General features: G+C 33.5%; 1 protein-coding gene across 1 annotated transcript; it reads right to left on the bottom strand.

The window, feature by feature from the left end:
- Window positions 1–1,727: 1,727 nt before the first annotated feature.
- Window positions 1,728–15,609, bottom strand: LOC121422669. Its single transcript, XM_041617831.1, has 9 exons — window positions 15,536–15,609; window positions 14,712–14,942; window positions 11,277–11,378; window positions 10,467–10,553; window positions 10,161–10,226; window positions 9,154–9,420; window positions 8,212–8,377; window positions 4,636–4,763; window positions 1,728–3,393 (listed from the first exon to the last, which is right to left on the bottom strand). The coding sequence occupies exons 1-9, from the start codon at window positions 15,564–15,566 to the stop codon at window positions 3,128–3,130; spliced, it is 1,344 nt and encodes a 447-aa protein (XP_041473765.1). The 5' UTR covers window positions 15,567–15,609; the 3' UTR covers window positions 1,728–3,127.
- Between the last annotated feature and the right edge of the window lie 305 nt (window positions 15,610–15,914).

The raw sequence follows: 15,914 nt of genomic DNA, 5'->3' as shown, positions 1-15,914 counted from the left end.
TATCAATACCTGTGTTTTAGTTACAAACATCACCTAAGAAGTGCAGTCTTAAAAATTATCAATATAATTGTATACAATCAAGATAATAGTAAAATTTGTCAACAAATTGTGTGAAAAGCCAATAATGGGGAATAAAGCTTCATGAGCAAAATGAGAGTAGGTTATTGACAATATTGCACTTATCCACACAGAAAATATTGAAAATAACTACTTAAGTTCAAGTTCAATCATTCTTAAAATTCCCCAGTATGCAAATGAGAAAATACAAAAAGTTTTGAAATTTAAACTCTGATATCATCAAAATAAGAGAATGAGATATAATTATGAGCTACTATTAATTACATTCTTAGATAATTAAAAAGTCTGAATCAAAAAATCAACTCCTATTAGAGTCAAAGCGATTTTCATGCCAGGTTTGGCAAAGGATGTGTAATTTATCTCAGGTTGAATTTGCCAAAGTCCAACATATTTAAACAGTCATAGGAGATTTAAAGGAAACCAAAACCCAAGAAGAGAAGCAATCTTATTGGAACGAGTAAAACAAGAGGAACAATTTAAAACAAGTTTCATCAAAATCGGTTATGAAATAGACAAGTTATGGATGTTTAAAAAGTCTTGTTGAACTTTCTATGGGGATCCTCAAATTGGCAAACATGCTTTAAAATGGCTGATTTTGTGAGTGGACAACCCTCCTTTTGTTTTATACACAAATTTTCAGATTTTCCCCTTTATTTTACATATTTCACATCATTTTCTCTTGACCTTGACATATTTGGTGCGAATTATATATTCCCATGACATATATTGTACTTAGGATGAGGCAATATGTACTTTGAAAGATAATCTGAAAAATTGTGTACAAAACAAGTGGAGAGTTGTCCACAAAATCAGCCAATTTGAAGCATTGGGTGGTCCTTTTCAGGGCCAACATTTTCCCAAGAAAGATACATGGTGTACCGTGAAATCTACTACACTATTGTTCTTCGCCATGGAAACCTTCAGAAGTTATATCAATTTGAAGCATGTTTGCCAATTTGAGGATCCCCATAGAAAGTAGAAGAAGACCTTTTAAATATCCATAACTTGCTTATTTCACATCCAAATTTGATGAAACTTGTTTTAAATTGTTCCTCTCATTTTACTCTTTCCAATAAGATTGCTTCTCTTCTTGGGTTTTGGTTTCCTTTAACTTAATAAGCACGTTATCCTGTACAGCAAGATACAGTAGATCTATGCCTAATCATTCCACCTTGAATGTGTTAAAAGCTTTATTAAATTAAAGTGTTGTCAAGACTCAAGAAGTATAAAAAATATTTCCAAACAATTAATCGGCAAGTGATTCTTATAATGGTGAATCTACCTAAATCCAATCTCTTCATACTACAGAAATCTATGCGACTTACCAGAAAAAATTGACCGAAAACTTGCTTGAATAAAGGGTCGACTTACATGGTACATGAACAAAAAACGATTTTTCATTAATACATCATATATCACACAAAAAATCTACAAATAATCACTTTTAATATACATGTATACGCTGATATTATATACAAGAGGACATTGCAAGTATAAAAACTTTGAAAATGCTTACGTTATCTTATTTTCTTATATATTCATAATGATCATGTCTGAAATGTATACACAATAGAGCAAATGAAAATTTATAAATGAAAATTATTTATTGACAAAATGGAAGAAAAGTGGGAAATAATTCTTTTGATCTATATACATATAAGGCACATCGAGCTGAATTAAGAGAATAATAAATTTCATGTAAGTGCAATTAAAGGTGTTTTTTTAATGGAATGTTTAAAAATGCCCCCAAATAATTCCCCAATTAGACTTGGAAAAATAAGGGTTGTTACGATATCCACCATGTCCAGTTGCTTGGATGCAGGGAATATCAATGATATTCTATGATACATTTATGATACAAGTTGTGACCTTCTAAACACAACACAAATACAATCCCCCCATTTAAAATCAAATTGTTCCTTAACTAATTACATACATTAAAGTTGATGCTTTGGGTCAAGCATGAATGCACTTATTTTACAGGCAAACTTTTTAAAAAAAATAACAAAATGAAAGAAGTCGACCTCATTTTCTGAACCATTCGAACTTTGAATATCTCTTATTTTCTGCATATCAGATCCAACCGTCATTCTAGGATTGCAGGTTTACAGTTGTCACTGGATTCAGGAACACAATTTTTGTTTTTGTTTAAAACATTTTTATTGTCTTTTCTCAAAGAAAATATACAATAAAATTACAATTATAAATCTCATAAGCAAATTAAGTATCACAGAATTAAATGACTGTACAGCGGTCATTGAGAATGAAAAAAAAATATAGAATGATAATGAAGAACATGCAACTTGTTTCTAATACAGATTGAAATTGCTACAAATCTAAATAAGAGAAAAACAGATGAAAATAAAGTTTGAGTGCGTACACCATTTCCCTCGAACTCTGACCCCTTTCCTATAAATCAAATCTTGCTTCCTTTCATCTGTTTCTTTAGCTTTTTGAAAATCTAAATCATCACTTCCTCATATATCAACAGATAAATTAATTCAAATGACATAATATGTAATAAGTTCATAAATCATTTAACTTTATTCAACTAGGGTAAGACATTCAAGGCTGGCCAAAAATAAGCATTCAAATCAAAGTGTTTTTTTACCCTTATTAATAATATAACTGAAAGTATATAAAGTATGAAAGGTTAAAAATGATACATCTCTACAGTGCTTATGATAATTGATATTCATATCCAATCATGGAAATCATGCAATGCAGAATTTGAACAGTCCAATAATTATTACCTTTAGAAAGTCATTGTGACAGTAAGTTCTCTTCACCTGTTCACTTAACTGGTAAAAAAGTGACTTTAATTCCTAACTAATCATTGTGGTGACATGACGTGGCAGTTACATGATCCTCTTCAATTTTAAGACAATATGGGCTTTATACTCTATATCATCGAAATTTCGAACTTATATTCATGGATTCTCAAACACAATTCAAATGAAGTGATTTTACTTTTTTTTTAAATCATGTTGTGAACAAACATTGAAGGTATTTGGTAGGCTTAATACGATATGAAAAAAATAATTTTTCCTTACGAAGCCTCTACTTTGGCGATTTCAATCCTTGATTTTCTGTTGATACCTTCCGGAATCTTCACACTTGAAAATGAATATTCATCGTCATCAAACTTCAGCATAACATCTTCTTTGCTAATCCCCTGTCCTATCAAGAAAAAGTCCTCTTCGTAGGGTACGATGTCAGCTATATTGTAGTCTGATAATGAAAATAACTTATTTCCATTCAAGTTCATGACAATGACCCTCGCCCTGGTATAGTCAGATACGATAATTTTCTCCGCTGCAAAGACAATGAAAAGTCATTTATTAATCCGCGATCAATGAAGACCCACTTTCTCATTATTCTAATTGTTTCTAGGTTTGAAAGAAAGAAAAATAGATGAAATGTTTTATCTCTCTTAAAGTCTGGTAGGCCATAGATATAGGAAGCGATAAAGCTCGGGGATATTTTTCAAACGTAACGTTAGGACACAGTGAGACAAATCGCACCGTTCTTGAAATAAATGCACATCTCAAAAAGGGTGAAAATTTGAGGGGAAAACTTATGAAATCTTGACTATATAATGGTATTATGATTAATATCTTGTGATGTCACTTCTCACGTATCATTTATCAAATATTGTATGATGTGACCAGTGCGATTCTAAAACTTATGTTCACATACAATGGACCTATTTTTATTTTGGCTCAAAATTTGTCAAAAAATTTGATTGGTTCAGAAAATAGATTTTTTTGGCGGGGGGAAGGGGGGCGCTAACAACTTTGTGCTTGACATTATCTCTCGTTATAATTATACCCCACTGCTATACTTCAGATGGGATAAACTAACCCCCAATTTTGAACTACTTCCCTATATTTCAAATTTATTATATCGGTATTATTACTATCACTATTAATAATTACATATACCGCTCTTTTCCAATTTTGACCCAGAGAGCTTACAATGAATTAATAAAATGGAATTATGTAATCTTTAAACTGCGAAAGAGATGGGTTTTTTAATGTCTGTCTAAAATTGTTAGAGATGGAGACTGCGTAATTATAAGTGGCAAATCATTCCAGTATTTTTAAGCTGATGGAGTAAAAGTAATATTTTATAACATTTTAAAAACTTAACAAAGTCATCATCACCAGTGAAGGACTGGCACTTATATATATATGTCCTCTAATTAATTCATATCTGTTTTATTATTATTATTATTTATTTATTTTAGTATTAAAGATGTGGGCCTACACAGCAAAAATTGTGGTGTTAACCGGTGTACATAGAGGACCACACCAGTTATTTTACACCGGTGTTAAATTGGTGGTGTTAGTTTTACACCTATAGGTGTTATTACAACACCTCTGGTTGTTACATTTACACTCTTTGGTGTTGTGTTCAATCTCTAGGGTGTAATTTTAACACCTCAGGGTGTGATCCTCTATTAACACCAATTGGTGTCAGTTTTAACACCACAGTTTTTTACAGTGTACAAACTGTGTTTAGACTGCAGTTTGCCACTATTCTCTTCGTACTTGCCTCCAATATCTACTGCCATTGCATCAATATCTCCAGTCTCGATGTTCTTGAGAAGTTCATAATCATCGTTATGAGAATTATATTTCCAGCGGTATATTGCTCGGCGATTCTGCGTGAAATAAAGATACCTGAAGAAAAGCAATATTACTTTTTTTAATAGTCCAACTGCTAAGTCCCATTTTTATAATGTACCTTTTTCCGGAGTCCCATTTTTATAATGTACCTTTTTTCGAAGTCCCATTTTTATAATGTACCTTTTTCTGAAGATTACTAACCTTTGATGTCATTTTCAAATTTTACCCCCATGGGCCTCTGCAAATCAGCACATTAACATGTATATAATCTGTTTAGGGCAAACTTTTGTTAAATAAAAAAAATGACGGTAAAGGGTCAATTTAAATAAAAAGATATACTTTTAATTTAAAATCCATAGATATTGAAATGTACAATATCAGATTTTTAAAATATAATATAAGAGGGAAAATATCAAAATAATCAGGAAGTCAAATATTATTGTGCTGGTACACTCTAAAAAATGAAGTGCTCTAATTTCGCAGTTAGTGTCCTTGTACAGTGCGTCCCACAAAAAAACGAAACCGAGATTCATCAATAGACAAATTACCTACCATTATAAAGCTGAGAATCTCCTCTTTCATCTGAAATTACTTAGATTATTTCTCATTCACGCATGAATGAGCAAAAACAATTTGAAGAGGGGATACCAAAAAGTCATTTGGCGGGCTGTATCTGGGTTTCAAAAAGAAAACAACATTTTTTTAAAGTTCAATATCTGCTCTTTGATTTGATACCTCAATTACGGAAAATGGTCAAGAAATAACAAAGTTCTGGTTATTTGAAATAAGGCTTGAATTTTAATAATTTCATAAAATGAAGAGGTTTTACAGGCTAGCGTTCAAACTCACTCGACACTCCGTTTTGCTGACGATCAACCATGCATTAAGTCTTTTGTTAACCATGCGATAGCTTCTGTGGGAAACCGGGGAAAGCACGTTTATTTAATGAAATTATGGAAATGGATGCATTGTTTCGAGGGAACATAACTTTTTTACTTCTTGACCATTTTTTGTGATTAAGGTATCAAATAAAAGAGCAGATATTGAACTTTTTAGGCATGTGATTTTCTTTTTGAAATTCAGATACCCCCCGCCAAATGAGTTTTTTGGGTATCCTTCCTTCAAAGTAATATCAGATGAAAGAGGAGATTCTAAGCTTTACATTGGTAGGTCATTTGTCTATTGTATTTGTGATTAAGTTATGATAAATCATCGATAAATCTCGGTTTCGTTTTTTTTTCTGGGACGCACTGTATAGTGACTGTACTTTGAGTGCCGATTTTCTAGTTCAAATTTGAATGACAAATCAGCACTCAAAGTGGAGTCACTATACAAGGACATTAAGTGTTAAATTAGCACTTCATTTTTAGAGTGTAGTTCAATTAAATTAGGTCAAAAACTTACAGCTATAAAGTAAGGCCAGCATATGACGCAGAGTTTGTTAACTGCTTTTTGCATTCATCTTTTACTCTAATATTTTTTGGTGCTGTTTTTTTTCGACATTCCCACAGGGGTAGGATATTAATTTAAGGGGAGCATGTCTGATATTTTATCTGCCAAAGTATGTTAATACAAAAAAAAAAACACACAAAATTGTCAGATCTGACAACAACAACATTTTGATGAAAGACATACTCTCCAAATATGCAACCTCTGCTACCTTTGATCCCATGACCCCAAAATGTAGTCTGATTGTTTTTTGGCATTATACTTATATGAACAAAGTTTGAAGATTAATCATCAAAATGTTGATTGCAATGGATTTAATGACCTCTGTCATCTCTCATCTTTGACCCCATGACCCTAAAGTCTTATCATACTATTCCACCAATATAATAATAATAGCAGCTGGACTTATATAGCGCGTTTTGCCTGAGGATACAAAGCGCTTGCTATTATTATCCCGGCTTTAGCTCGAGCTACGCAGCAAAAACTGTGGTGTTAACCGGTGTACATAGAGGACCACACCAGTTATTTTACACCGGTGTTAAATTGGTGGTGTTAGTTTTACACCTATAGGTGTTATTACAACACATTTTGTTGTTACATTTACACTCTTTGGTGTTACGTTTAATCTCTAGGGTGTTATTTTAACACCTCAGGGTGTGGTCCTCTATTAACACCAATTGGTGTCAGTTTTAACACCGCATTTTTTACAGTGTACCATCACCGGCGCTAAGTGCATGCAAGGAGTTAATCCTGCCTGGTACCCATTCACCTTATCTGGGTCGAGTGCAGCACAGTGTGGATGAATTTCTTGCTGAAGGAAAACACGCCATGGCTAGGATTCGAACCCACGACCCTCTGTTTGAAAGGCGAGGGTCAGAACCACTAGACCACGACGCGCCCGTGCACTCATAAGACAAGTTTGAAAATGATCCCTCAAACATCTCTTTTCGTCGTCAACATTGAAATCATAACCAAGGGTAAGTTTTTGAAATGTCATCATAACTTAAAAAGTATCTGAATCTAGTTCATGGAACTTACACATAAGGGTGATCAAGTATTACTGAACATCCTGCCCGAGTTTCAGTTTACAAGACATAGGTCATTTAGGGTCAATGAGCTTAGACCATGTTGGGGGAATCAATGTCGAAATCTTAACCAAGGTTAAGTTTTTGAAATGTCATCATAACTTAGAAAGTATATGGACTTAGTTCATAAACTTCTACATTAGGGTAGTGGTGTATAACTAAAGATCCTGCCTGATATTTTGAGGTAACATGACCAAGTTCAAAGGTCAATTAGGGTCAACGAACTTTGGCCATGTTGTTGGTGTTTGTGGAATTGTTCACATAACTTTAAAAATTTATGGATCTAGTTTATGAAACTAAGACATAAGATCGATTAGATTTTCAGGTCACCTGACCAAGGTTTAAGGTCATTTAGGGTCAAAGAACTTTGATAATGCTGGGGTATACTTGTGAAACTATCATCACAACTTTGAAAGTTTATGGATCTAGTTCATGAAACTTGGACATATTAAATAGAGTAACCATGTATATCTGAATATCCTGTGCGCGTTTTAGGTCACGTGACCAAGTTCAAAGGTCATTGAAGAGCAATGAACTTTGGGGTATTTGTTGAATTTGAATCATAACTTAGAAGTTTATGGATCTATACATGTAGTTCATTGAATATGGACATAAGGGCCGTAATCAAGTATAAATGATTGTTTTGCACACGTTTTAGGTCACATGATCATGGTCAAAGGTCATTTTGGGTAAATGGACGTAGTATTTTATTATCATATGAGTGTTTTCTTTTGTGAATAATTATTCAATAGCTGTTTTCAAAGTCAGCACTGCTGCTATATTGAATCGCGTAATGCAGGTGAGACTGCCAAAGGCGGTCCTCTTGTTTTGTTTTGTTTCGAACTCGATCAGCAGGGAGACTCAGTTTCGTAACAGGCGGCGGGGGGGGGGCAGCAACCACCTAAGGTATAAAAAGAAGCATAGGACACTAGCTTTCAAAGAATAAGAATAATCAAAATATCAGTTACCCGATATCTTCGGCCACTATTATATTGCTGGGGTCCGTAAGATCATGTAGAACGTATTCATCCCTTGTGTTTGGGTTATCATGATCGATGCGAGAAATCTTACTGCCGCCATGAAATACACAAAAGATCTGCTTTTCTCTCTCATTGAGAGAGATCGATGCTCGGTCTGCAATATTATGAAGATATTGATAATAAAATTACGATGATGATAACAAAGCAACTTAAGTATTACTCAACATGGAAACAAAGGGGAAAGGTAAATCAACCTCTTATGCAACATATTTTGTAAATGTTTGTAATATTTCATGCATGTTTACATACCTTGCAATAATTCCATGGGCCTATAGAAGCAGCAATGGAATATCTGACTGCTAGGTATAGTGTTTTGAAATCTAATGATGATTGGGCTTATACAGTAGTTTTGCCAAAAATCCATGTGCTCAAAACTATGGCTTAATGTAGAAGTAGTAGTAGTAGTAGTAGTAGTAGTAGTACTACTACTACTACTACTACTACTACTACTACTACTACTACTACTACTACTACTACTACTACTACTACTACTACTACTACTACTACTACTACTACTACTACTACTACTACTACTACTACTACTACTACTACTACTACTACTACTACTATACAACCACCACCACTACTACTACTAATAATAATAATAATAATAATTATAATATTAACAGTAATAATAATAATAATAATGACAATAATAGTAATAATAACTGAATAAGATTCCATTCCAAAATCAATGATTCCATGCAAGTAACCATTGGATGGCAACATCAATAATAACCTTTATGAAACAGGGATGCAATTGCTCCTATTGGTTGAAGTTGAATCACCAAAACATTCGTTAGTTAAGTTTAGTTCAGTTAAGGTACGTGTGCAAAGGCAAAGAAAAGGTATCAATAGTTTCATCATTACCATAATGGTGGCCGATGGAAACAGGTATGCTTTCCGCCATATCCCAGCTGCCACGGTAAATTATATTATCCCGAGAGTTTATCCAGAAGAGTTTCTGGTTGGTCTCATCAAAAGCGATGTCCGCGGCACGAATGGGATCATTTTCGTTCAGTGCAGTGAAAGAGTAATTCCCTATATCAGCAATATAGACCCTTTCATCCTTCACATCTGTCAAGTAAACTTTGCCTTTGCGTTTAAGTTGCACAACAGCATCAGCATCCCTGAAGGCTGCATGGGAAAATGTGAGAATTTTGAAAAGAAGCATTGGGTTTATAGTCAACAACATGTTTACTTTAATTTTCACTGATTAAAATAAATATATTTCTTGGTGTGTATGATGTGTAAAGTATTATATCTGACAATTTTCATCCAAAACAAAGAAATACATTAGAAATTCGAAAATTATATTGATTCAATTTCTTTGTGTGCCGTGTGAGTAAAGAAAACTTAACACCTCACATTCTTATGGCCAGAAAGAGTATCTTCTCTTAAATGATTACATGTATATTAATTTGGTATGTCTCCACGCTTGGATAATCAGTATAGGTATTCTTTGAAGAGATGTAACTTTTGATTTGCATCAAAGTAGGCATGACTGCAATGAATAAATCCAGATGTCAATGATATGTTATAATCCTACAATGGTTGCAATGCAAAAAAGTCAATAATCAACATTAAAAATTGTTTAAGAAGCATTTTTTTGTATTCTCAAGTTCATTTCATTGAAAAGATATTTGCATATAATTTGATTATGACATCAGTGTCATCTGGATTCATTTATTGCAGCCATGCCTTGCTTTGTCGCAAATCAAGCTATAGATCACAATGAAAATACCTCCTGATTATCCAAGTGTTAACACATACTACATATATAGAATCAATTTTTTATCAATTAAAAAAATTGTAATTTCATGAAATAAAATGCATATGAAACTTTTGCATTTGTGTTTTAGTTAAAATCTTCCCACCTGCAGATGTGTTGGTAATTCCAGGAGTAATAACAGGTACCTCAGTTGGTTGATCGCTTTCATTGACTGTAACAAAGGTCATAAGGTACAACGGGGGTATTGAATATTCTGATACACATTTTCTCAAATTCCATTTAGTTTACAGAATCTCCAAATAAAAGATACCTTCATGCATATCACGATATATTTCTTTCAAAGAAAACTTCATGCAACAAGATGATAAAAAATATATACTAATGACTATTTATACACAAGTATAATAATAATCATTAACTTAATCATAACATTCATTTTTATCACTCCTACCTGATACTGATGTCATTGCCATGGTTGAGGTTACTATGGGGACAGTAAGTGATTCATCAGTTGAAACTTGCACAAGGCCCTCAACAACTGCAAACAGAGATTCGATAGGGTGACATTAAATTGTGAGGAATTATACAATGTGTTCCAAAATAAAAGAAGACTGGAGAAATATCGATGTTTCCCAAAAGCAAACATTGTGTAAATACATAATAAAGCAGAAATAATTATGATAGACAAATGACCTGTAACGAGTAGAATTTCCTCTTCCACCTGGATCCCGCCTTAAAAAGTACACTCTTAAAACAAATCAATCAAATTGACTAGACCAGTAGTCAGCTGGGATCAACTGATATGGCAATTACTGATATTTTAGTCAGAAATAACTCTGTTCTAGTAAAATATGACCAGAAAATAGTCAAATATGACTAGAATAACAGTTGCACCCAGCTGACCCTATTAAGTAGTTATTTTTGACTCATTTGTTTTTAGAGTGTACGCGCAGAAAGACCAGGGTTTGAAGAAAGCAAAAAGAAATGACCCCACCCCCCAAAAAAAAAATAAATAAATAAAAAAATAAAATAAAATAAATTATTCCCTACAGCTTATTTTTCTATTTTTGCTTGTTTATTTATTCATTTACTTTGGGGGGCTACTTTTCACAACATACTGCCTAAATCTACAACATTAGAAGCTGTAACACTGTAGAGAATGAGAATTTTCCAAGGTTTTTTTTAATAGTTTTAGTTTTGGGGGCATTTCTGGGGCGAAATTGCCCCAGCGGCCCCCATGTAAGGTTTTTCCAGTTCATACCTCTTTCACAGTGAAGTCCATAGAAACCTGGAGGACAGTGGCATCTGTAGTTTTTCTTAGTCTCCTCACACCAACCATTCTGACAAGGGTTGCTGATACAGTCTAGATAGAGGTATAAGGGGAAATTGGACAAAGATTAATAACCAGAATACAGTTCTTCTCCAACTTTGACTTTGTATTTCGACATTTCAAAATAACAAAAGTAAAGTATGATCATTTTTCAACATTGTATAACAAGAATTAAACACCTTCCATCATAAAGATTAACCTACATAACGTTATTGTAATTCAAACAAAAATCATGCTTGGACAAATTTTCTTGTTTAGGAAAATTTTCTTCTCCCCCTGGCATCCGTATTTATCTATAAATATTTTGTGACCGGAGTACCCCTTTAATCAATTTATTTATTTAAAATATCCCTCTCCTGTTTCTTCATAACGATAGGCCTGATCTCCCTTGTTCATAAAGCACAATAATGTTGAAATTCATGAATCTTTTTGTATAGCTCATATGTAATCAATACTTCACACAAATTGGAAAAAGTCAGACAATATACCATTAACACAAAAGAAATTTACGGATTTCATTCACCAACCAAACCCTAAATCTTTATTTTTAGTACCAGTATAAAATAATAAAATAATAAAATAATGAAATAATAGATATAGTGAACAAATAAAAAAAGCCACAGTCACGATGGTATTGACAACATTTTATTTGAAAATATTATAGAATATATTGTTGATCCATTAGTAACATATTTAACCTTTAGGTAATGGCGTCGTGCCAGACTATATGAAAATATAAAAGATAATACCAGTGCACAAAAAAGGAGAAAAGATTAATGTATGTAACTATACAGTGCGTATCCAAAAACAAGTTTACACTTTGAAAAAGCCCTGGGAATTAAAAAAATATACAAGTTGGTAATTTTTTCACATGTAATCTTGGGTTTGGGTCTCATCTATCCAATGAAAGTAGAAGTTTTGACAGAATGTCACACTTGAGTGAGCACTGTCCATTTTTGTAAAGCTCGCAGAAATCTGTTTGCGCAGAAATGCTCGTTTTCACGCTGTGTCAAGGGGAAAGGGCGAAACCAAACTTACCCTGCGAAACATTTCTCATATATTTCCCTTGGACTTTTGATCATTTGAAATAAAACGGATACATTCAAGCATTTTGTAACAATTTTGCCACCCAAAAATTAAATTTCAACACTTAGTAAGCACAACCTTTAGCCTTTTTGTGCCAGTTGGATCTGAGGACATAACTGAATCTAAACAAAAGTTTAGTTTAGTTTTTATCATAAGTGTAAACTTTTTTTTGGATACTCACCGTATAGACCGATAGCTTTATTGCCTACTTTGTCTAAAGTTATGGAAAGGATGATCTATACAAGATTATTAAATTTTTTGAATAAATATAATATAATTTCTGATTTTCAATTTGGATTTCGCCAAAAACGTAGTACATCTCATGTCACTCTCTCATTTATTGACAAAGGCCTTTGACACTATAAATCATGAAATACTTCTCTACAAACATGAAAATTACGGAGTTCGTAGGAAGGTCTCTGAGTGGTTAAGAAACTATCTTGCAAATCGTAAAGAATTCGTAAGCATAAATGAACAAAATTCTTCTCTACAAAATTTTGACTGGGGTGTTCCCCAAGGCAGCCTCCTGGACCCACTTTTATTTATAATCTATATAAATGACATTTAGAACTCCTCTGAAATATTATCTTATGTCCTTTTTGCAGATGATTCAAATGTACTCTATACTCTCTTCCTAACCCCGATATTTTAATTAATGTACTGAACACTGAACTGGATAAGCGGGTGGATAAGTTAGTAAAATGGATCAGGGCTAACAAATTGTCAATTAATGTACAAAAAACGAAATGCATGCTTCTTAGCAATTCTTTAGAACAATTGCCATTAATATTAAACTGGACAACAAAGACATTGAAGTTGTTACTACAACAAATTTTTAGCTCTCATAATAGACAGCAAATTATCTTGGATAACACTTATTTACTTTATATATCGTACAATTTCACGCAATTTTGGTGTTATCAACAAAGTTAAGTTTTTTCTTCCACCTTCCGACCATCCTTGCAAAGTCAATTTTATTTTTGAAGGCCCTAGACTCTGGGGACCTATCAGAAATAACATCAATAGAAACACCAGGCCTAAATTCTTTCAAATAGAAGTACAAAAATTTCTCCAAAATAACCAATGAATTAACTCTTCATCACTCAAACCCTTGTATAATTTTTTAATCAAACATGATTATCTTGAGACGTACAGTTTTTCATCTCTTTTGTTGGGTCCGTTTGTGAGTGCTGGGACTGGATTCTGGAGACCTTTAATCTCTCCTTTTTTCTTATTTCTTTATCTATTTTAATTTCCCCTATTTCTTTTTAATTAAACTGGTTTATGCTCAAGTTGATATTTTGATTTTCATATGCTATGTAACTTCAAGAATATTTATTAGGAGGCTGAACTCTACAAGCTCCGCTTTTTAGCAGCCTCCTCCAACCTGATATGTAATAATCTTGAATATAATTTTGTTGACAGAGATACCTCAAATATGTTTTGTTATTTTTATGTCAAAATGTACAAAGCAAATTCTAATTGTTGAAAATGGAAATAAACGAAATAAAATGAAATTCTTGTATAAATATTTATGAATATATATATATATGTGTGTGTGTGTGTATGTGTGGGTGTGTGTGTGAGGGTGCGTGCGTGTGTGTATGTATGTATGTATGTATGTATGTATGTATATAATCTAGGTTTGTAGAGAGTAGAAAGAAAAATCAGTCTAATTTGATGAGTTTGGGAACATTTTTACAACTTTTTTTTTCCTCAAAAGATTGAGGTTATCAGTGGAGTCAGACATAGTCTCAGCGAAACCAATGACTGCATATAGTGAGGCTTTCGGTCTGGCTTTTATTAATAGGGGCTGATTATTAAGGCTAATGGCCAGGCTGCCGCATTCATATTTTGGGGGTGGGGGTGATAAGTGGGTAGGTTTTTTTTATTATTATCGTTTTTATTTTGTCTTTTTTGTGTAATTAACTTGTGTTTATGTGATTTGCAATCACCTAATAATCATTTATTAATTTTGTGATTTATTTTAATTTGCTGTAATAAAAACAGAAATAAAAAAGGCTAATGGTCAGGCAATAGACTCTTCCAAAGATATGTTCATTGTGGCAATCCCAGGTGGAGGGGTCAAGTTCCAACCCCCTCCCTCCTCAACTTTTGAATTTTGTACAGGAGCCAATTATGGGTCATCTCGTTCCCCCTGATGGACAAAAATCTCATGAAATGAATACTACTGCTTACCCATCTTGCCACGACCTTATTCCCCTTCTCTTGTTTCTATTTCCGATTACACGCATGCTATACACTAGATTTTGAACTTACCTGGAATGCGACAGAGACTCAATATTGCTTTCTCAGTAAGTGCTGAACACTCATCGGGTGACGTGGAGTTGATGAGGATGCTTGGCAGTTCCGGGAAGTACTCCTTTGGAATGGTCTGAATCAGATCCCCACCTACCTCTTTCCGCGAGCAAGGGAACGGCAGCCAAATGGTGTAATTAAGGTTGTAGTTTGTCGAGCATGACGATGTTGTTCCTCCGACATGGAAAGTGGCTGTAAATTGGATGAGTGAATTAAAGAATTTGCTGTCATCACACTTCCGGACTGGTGTATATATATTTTGACAGAATATATACACCACTCTGGAAGATCGTCTTGGAAATTGGGTAGGCCAATTTAACTGTTTAAGGCAGATAATCGTTATGAGCAATGCTGTATCTCTTTAAAGAAACAAAGCGAGCGCGAAGAGGGAGTTAATATTTTACTGGTCAATAAATTCCATCCTATTTTTGCCTTTTTATTTTTTATCTCTTTTTTTCTCTTCTTGTTTCTTCTTCTTTTTCTTTTTCTTCCTCCTCCTCTTCTTCTTCTTCTTCATCTTCTTTTTCTTCTTCCTTCTCTTCTCCTTCTTCGTCTTCCTTTTCTTCTTCTTCTTCTTCTTCTACTTCTTCTTCTTCTTCTTCTGATTTTTTATCTCTGCTATTTGTACCCCTGCCACTCTTAGCTGACACTCTTACCTGATGTCGTCTAGTCTATATTTTTTCATTAAAACTTATATCAAAAGGATGTAAGTGTGTGTGCTATACTTTCCACCTCACCTTCAGATAACCTTTATACTATGGCCCTTTTTATAAATAAGTTTTTACCTGTTGCCATGACAACCAGTAAAGCTAGCATTGTCCGATCTTTTATAGGGTTACCACTGCTGCATTGTGTGAGAAAAGTAAAAAGGGTGTGTCTATATATTCAAAGAAGCAATTCGTTAATCAGATTGTAAGACTCCTAAGAACTCCATTCCATGATGCATAACTATTTTCGGTGTACCGAAATATTATCATACTTGTGTAAATCAAAACGCTTGAAACTCTCCATGAAAACGCTTTATTCAACTTTTTACACAGATCGAGGGGCACAATTGTGACAAAACGTGCAATAATTTGTGTGAATTAAAACCGCGAGAAACTCTCCGTGAAAACGCTTTATTCAAATTTACACAGATCGAGGGGCACAATTGTGACAAAACGT

The sequence above is a fragment of the Lytechinus variegatus genome, chromosome 10, assembly GCF_018143015.1.
Source record: "Lytechinus variegatus isolate NC3 chromosome 10, Lvar_3.0, whole genome shotgun sequence".
Taxonomy (NCBI): domain Eukaryota; kingdom Metazoa; phylum Echinodermata; class Echinoidea; order Temnopleuroida; family Toxopneustidae; genus Lytechinus; species Lytechinus variegatus.
The sequence above is the reverse complement of the archived record's forward strand: the minus strand, read 5'-3'. Positions and strand labels throughout refer to the sequence as shown.

Excerpts from the sequence above, each read along its gene's own strand:
- LOC121422669 (XM_041617831.1), bottom strand. The coding sequence starts at position 15,566 with ATGCTAGCTTTACTGGTTGTCATGGCAACAG. Across the intron at positions 11,379-14,711 it reads GAGTCTCTGTCGCATTCCAG|ACTGTATCAGCAACCCTTGT; the intron begins GTAAGTTCAAAA and ends ACCTCTATCTAG. Across the intron at positions 9,421-10,160 it reads AATTACCAACACATCTGCAG|CCTTCAGGGATGCTGATGCT; the intron begins GTGGGAAGATTT and ends TTTCCCATGCAG.